Here is a 5,282-nt window from a genome sequence, read left to right as displayed (position 1 = left end):
TAGTTCTCTATGAAACGTTGAAGTGATGGATCATCTTCTGATTGGACGGCCGGTTTCCTGCGGATCGGAAGCGATCCATTCTTGGGTTTCACGTACACTTTAGGACTTCTGGAGGCCCGACTCTGGAGGAGGGTAAGATGGTTCGTGGTTAGTTACGACCTGAGATTAGTACATTACACTTTAGGACTCTGGAGGGCCCGATCTGGGAGCAGGATAAGACGGCTAGTTCGACAGATTATCTAACGATAGGATTCAGATCAACTTTAATGTCCCAACATAATTCATTCAACTGATGAACTATTAAAGGAAGTTCTTCAGATCAAGCAGTATAATTCAACTTCAGTGGCGATTTATTGCTGGAATGTGTTTCAACAGCAAACGTCTTTATCACAGCACTGTTGGAAAACTTTTTTAAACCTTGATTTTACATGGAAGTCAAAAGACCTCTGTCCCAAGAAAGACCTGAAACATTTGGCCAATTTCATTTGCAACTGTATCCTATCAAATCTAAAAACAAAAACATCTCACAGCAAGGCAACAGTAACATGTCATCCCCCAACAAATAATGCAGCACCCCCCCCCCCCCCCACCTCCCCCTCCCCCTCCTCCTCCTCCCCCCCACCTCCCCCTCCTCCTCCCCCTCCTCCTCCTCCTCCCACTCCTCCTCCTCCTCCTCCTCCCACTCCTCCTCCTCCTCCTCCTCCCACTCCTCCTCCCTCCTCCTCCTCCTCCTCCTCCTCCTCCTCCCCCTCCTCCTCCTCCTCCCCCCCCTCCTCCTCCTCCTCCTCCTCCCCCTCCTCCTCCTCCTCCTCCTCCTCCTCCCCCTCCTCCTCCTTCCTTCTCCCCCTCCTCCTCCTCCTTCTCCCCCTCCGCATCCTCCTCCACCGCCTCCTCCAATTGAGATATCGTGTGACTAACAAACGTCCGTTCATTACCATAGCTCCCGCCTTGGGCCAATCGGTGTCGTTTTGTATAATGACGGATCTTTATGGCAAGACGCATCATTCACCCGAGCTTCGTCAAAATCGTCCCAGTGCTGTCTGATATATGGTGTGTGATTTGTGTTAGTGCCTCTCACTCAGATATCATGTGAACCTGGTATAATTCAGATATCATATGAACCAGGTATAATTCAGATATCATATAAACCTGGTATAATTCAGATATCATATAAACCAGGTATAATTCAGATATCATATAAACCTGGTATAATTCAGATATCATATAAACCTGGTATAATTCAGATATCATATAAACCTGGTATACCTATGGAAAAATGTGTGGAATTGCAGGACATTAGCTGTAAAAAAATAATATATATATATATTTTTAAACTGCAACAACAAAAAATAAGTTATAAAATCAAAAGCATTTTGACATGTTTACCCTTTTGTTAATAAAATACTTTTTCTGCCAACAGATCCCTCTGTACTGTATTACATGTATAGTTGTGCCTCCACGGTGCTGAGTTCACCTGAGTTCACCTGAGTTCACCTGAGTTCACCTGAGTTCACGTGTAACGGCTTTCCTCCTCTTCGTCTGAGGAGGAAGGAAGGATCGGACCAAAATGCAGCGTGCTAAGTGTCCATATTGATTTATTTAAAAAACAACAACTGAACACTGGAACAAAAATAATAAACGAGAAATATACAAAAGCGAAACAGTACCGTGTGGCCCAAACACTCACACGGAAACAAACACCCTCAAAACAAACAGTGAAACCCAGGCTACCTAAGTATGATTCTCAATCAGAGACAACTAACGACACCTGCCTCTGATTGAGAACCATACTAGGCCGAAACATAGAAATACCCAAATCATAGAAAAACCAAACTATGACTGCCCACCCCAACTCACGCCCTGAACATACTAAAAACACAGAATAAAATAACAGAACTATGGTCAGAACGTGGCATAATGTGAGTTCATGTGTAGCGGCCTAAATGTATAGTTTGTGTTTCTAGATCAACCGAGGTAAATGAATCAACCATGCTTGTTGATTATTTTTTTCTCTCCTGAAGAGAGAGAATATTCCCCCACAGTAAATACTAAGTACTCTACCTCATGGTAAAACCATCATAATCCCTATATTTGAAGAGCTCAAACCTCAAGTGTTGTGTTATCTGCTAATGGAGGTAAGTAGAGGCAGGTGGCATCACTCTAGATACCAGACATACTGTCATCCACACAAGCAACCAACCAAAGTCTCTTACACAACCGTGGTAACCGAGTACCGAGGTAACCGTGGTAACCCCAAATTACTGCTATCACTCACACTTCCCTGAAGTAGAACGTTAGTTTTTTTTAAACCTTTATTTTCCCAAGTTTTTAGTCTCATTGTTAATGTTCATATATTTTACAAGATATAAAGACTATAAGGTCTATAAGACCTGGACGAAAAAGCAGCAGACAACATGTCAAACATTTACAATACAAACCTCTACAATATAAAACCCTACAGTGTAAAACACCGGTTTACACATTGAACAGGCACATTGGTTTTGGGAGTAGTGTTTCAACTAGGAGTCATTACTCAGACATAAGAAGTCATGAGGAAATGTTCACCCTGAAACACACGTACCAAGAAGTCTGAAATCGCTATGATGTCATTTTTAAACCCCAGCTTTGACCCCACTGAGGTTCTGGACACGACGTCAACCTTCTGCGCCACGGAACAGAGACGTTATAAGATACACCAAGACCACTAACGGCACGGACACTATAGCACGTTGTCAGACTAGTGAAATGAACTCTCGTCTGTTACCCGACCACGAGGATGTCAGAGGACAGGCGTCTAGAGGTTAGAAGGGTTGTCCTTGTGTTCGCTGTTGTATAGTATATGTACACATTACATTGTTCCTGTAATGAACTCTTGCCAGGTCATCTTCACAAAATAGGTTTTTGAAAACCATACATTTTAATCCCAAAGCCGCTAATAAATACAATAATCAAATCCAAACGTAAAATAGTTACACAAGAAGCAACCTAATATCGCCCAGTCCGACTCCCAGTCGACTCCCAGTCGACTCCAGTCGACTCCCAGTCGACGCCCAGTCGACTCCCAGTCGACTACCCAGTCCACGCCCAGTCGACTCCCAGTCGACTCCCAGTCGACGCCCAGTCGACCTCCCAGTCGACTCCCAGTCGACTCCAGTCCACGCCCAGTCGACTCCCAGTCGACTCCATCGACTCCCAGTCGACTCCCAGTCGACTCCCAGTCGACGCCCAGTCGACTCCCAGTCGACTCCCAGTCGACTCCCAGTCGACTCCCAGTCCACTCCCAGTCGACTCCCAGTCGACTCCCAGTCGACTCCCAGTCGACTCCCAGTCGACTCCCAGTCGACTCCCAGTCGACGCCCAGTCGACTCCCAGTCGACTTCCCAGTCCGACTCCCAGTCGACTCCCAGTCCACTCCCCAGTCGACTCCCAGTCGACTCCCAGTCGACTCCCATCCTCAGTCGACCCCAGGCAACTCCCAGTCCACTCCCAGTCCACTCCCAGTTCCACTCCCAGTCCACTCCCAGTCCACTCCCAGTCCACTCCCATCCCAGTCCACTCCCAGGTCCACTCCCAGTCCACTCCCAGTCCACTCCCAGTCGACTCCCAGTCGACGCCCAGTCCACTCCCAGTCCACTCCAGTCCACTCCCAGTCCACTCCCAGTCCACTCCCAGTCGACCCCCAGTCGACGCCCAGTCGACCCTCAGTCAACCCTCAGTCAACGCCCAGTCGACCCCTCAGTCAACTCTCAGTCAACCCTCAGTCACTCTCAGTCAACTCTCAGTCAACCCTCAGTCAAATTCTCAGTCAACCCTCAGTCGACTCTCAGTCGACTCTGCAGTCGACTCTCAGTCAACTCTCAGTCAACTCTCAGTCAACTCTCAGTCAACTCTCAGTCAACTCCCAGTCGACTCTCAGTCGTTTAGTAAGTTCACCAATCTGCGGTTCTCACTGTTAAAACATTGCACAGTGTTCAACACAACGCTCTTATGTCCCACAATTCCCAGAAGAATCACACACAAATGAACGGATGCCTCTGTCCTCTAAGGTTACCTTTTCCCTTGTCGTCTACGAAGCTCTTGTCCGTCTTTCCCCAGGCTGCTGGAGAACTGCGTGTCCCCTTCTAAGGGCGAGCTAGACAGAGAGGACATGACCGTTTTAAATAAGGACCACTAGACCACCAAGCCCAGTGTTTATAAACTGACGGTTATCAAGGAGTGAAGTAATTGAGTCACAAAATATAATAACAGGTTACTTGGAAAAAGCAATCATTCCTGTCATTAAAAAATCATTAGCATGTCCACGACCCTGATAAGAGCCTGACAATGAACATGTTGGTCAAACGGTATCCTACCTGTAATACCTCCCTGGTGTTATCTTACCTGTTCCTCTCTGGGGTAATACCTCCCTGGTGTTATCTTACCTGTTCCTCTCTGGGGTAATACCTCCCTGGTGTTATCTTACCTGTTCTTCTCTGGGGTAATACCTCCCTGGTGTTATCTTACCCGTTCCTCTCTGGGGTAATACCTCCCTGGTGTTATCTTACCCGTTCTTCTCTGGGGTAATACCTCCCTGGTGTTATCTTACCCGTTCTTCTCTGGGGTAATACCTCCCTGGTGTTATCTTACCCGTTCTTCTCTGGGGTAATACCTCCCTGGTGTTATCTTACCCGTTCTTCTCTGGGGTAATACCTCCCTGGTGTTATCTTACCCATTCTTCTCTGGGGTAATACCTCCCTGGTGTTATCTTACCCGTTCCTCTCTGGGGTAATACCTCCCTGGTGTTATTATCTTACCCCTTCCTCTCTGGGGTAATATCTCCCTGGTGTTATCTTACCTGTTCCTCTCTGGGGTAATATCTCCCTGGTGTTATCTTACCCGTTCCTCTCTGGGGTAATACCTCCCTGGTGTTATCTTACCCGTTCCTCTCTGGGGTAATACCTCCCTGGTGTTATCTTACCCGTTCCTCTCTGGGGTAATACCTCCCTGGTGTTATCTTACCCATTCCTCTCTGGGGTAATACCTCCCTGGTGTTATCTTACCCGTTCCTCTCTGGGGTGATGAAAGATACACGTTGGTTTCGACTCAGTCTGTTTCCTCCCTCCTTCTCCATCCCTAGATATACAGAGGATTATGGGTAAGTGCTGAGACAAAGACTGAGGAGGCCTTTGGTCCTGTACTGCTCAGTTGGTAAGAGTGGATCTAGCAATAAGTTGCATATACTATATTATTGTATAGTCACCTTTAATGTTGAGCTGGGCAAATTTCAGCTCCTTCTCGTGGTC

The 5,282-nt window shown here is 47.0% G+C and overlaps 1 protein-coding gene across 1 annotated transcript in view; it reads right to left on the bottom strand.

The window, feature by feature from the left end:
- Positions 1-4,047: 4,047 nt before the first annotated feature.
- Positions 4,048-5,282, bottom strand: part of LOC109885757 (dual oxidase 2) — a 19,165-nt gene continuing 17,930 nt past the window's right edge. Inside the window, exons 20-22 of the mRNA XM_031801463.1 lie at positions 5,240-5,282; positions 5,040-5,112; positions 4,048-4,132 (exon numbers count right to left, since the gene is read on the bottom strand). The exon at positions 5,240-5,282 is cut by the window's right edge and continues 133 nt beyond it. Coding sequence (XP_031657323.1) covers positions 4,048-4,132; positions 5,040-5,112; positions 5,240-5,282 — 201 coding nt within the window. The remainder of the gene's footprint in view (positions 4,133-5,039; positions 5,113-5,239) is intronic.

The sequence above is a fragment of the Oncorhynchus kisutch genome, linkage group LG22, assembly GCF_002021735.2.
Source record: "Oncorhynchus kisutch isolate 150728-3 linkage group LG22, Okis_V2, whole genome shotgun sequence".
NCBI classification, from domain to species: Eukaryota; Metazoa; Chordata; class Actinopteri; order Salmoniformes; family Salmonidae; genus Oncorhynchus; species Oncorhynchus kisutch.
Note: the sequence above shows the minus strand (reverse complement) of the source record. Positions and strands in the feature narration are given on the sequence as shown.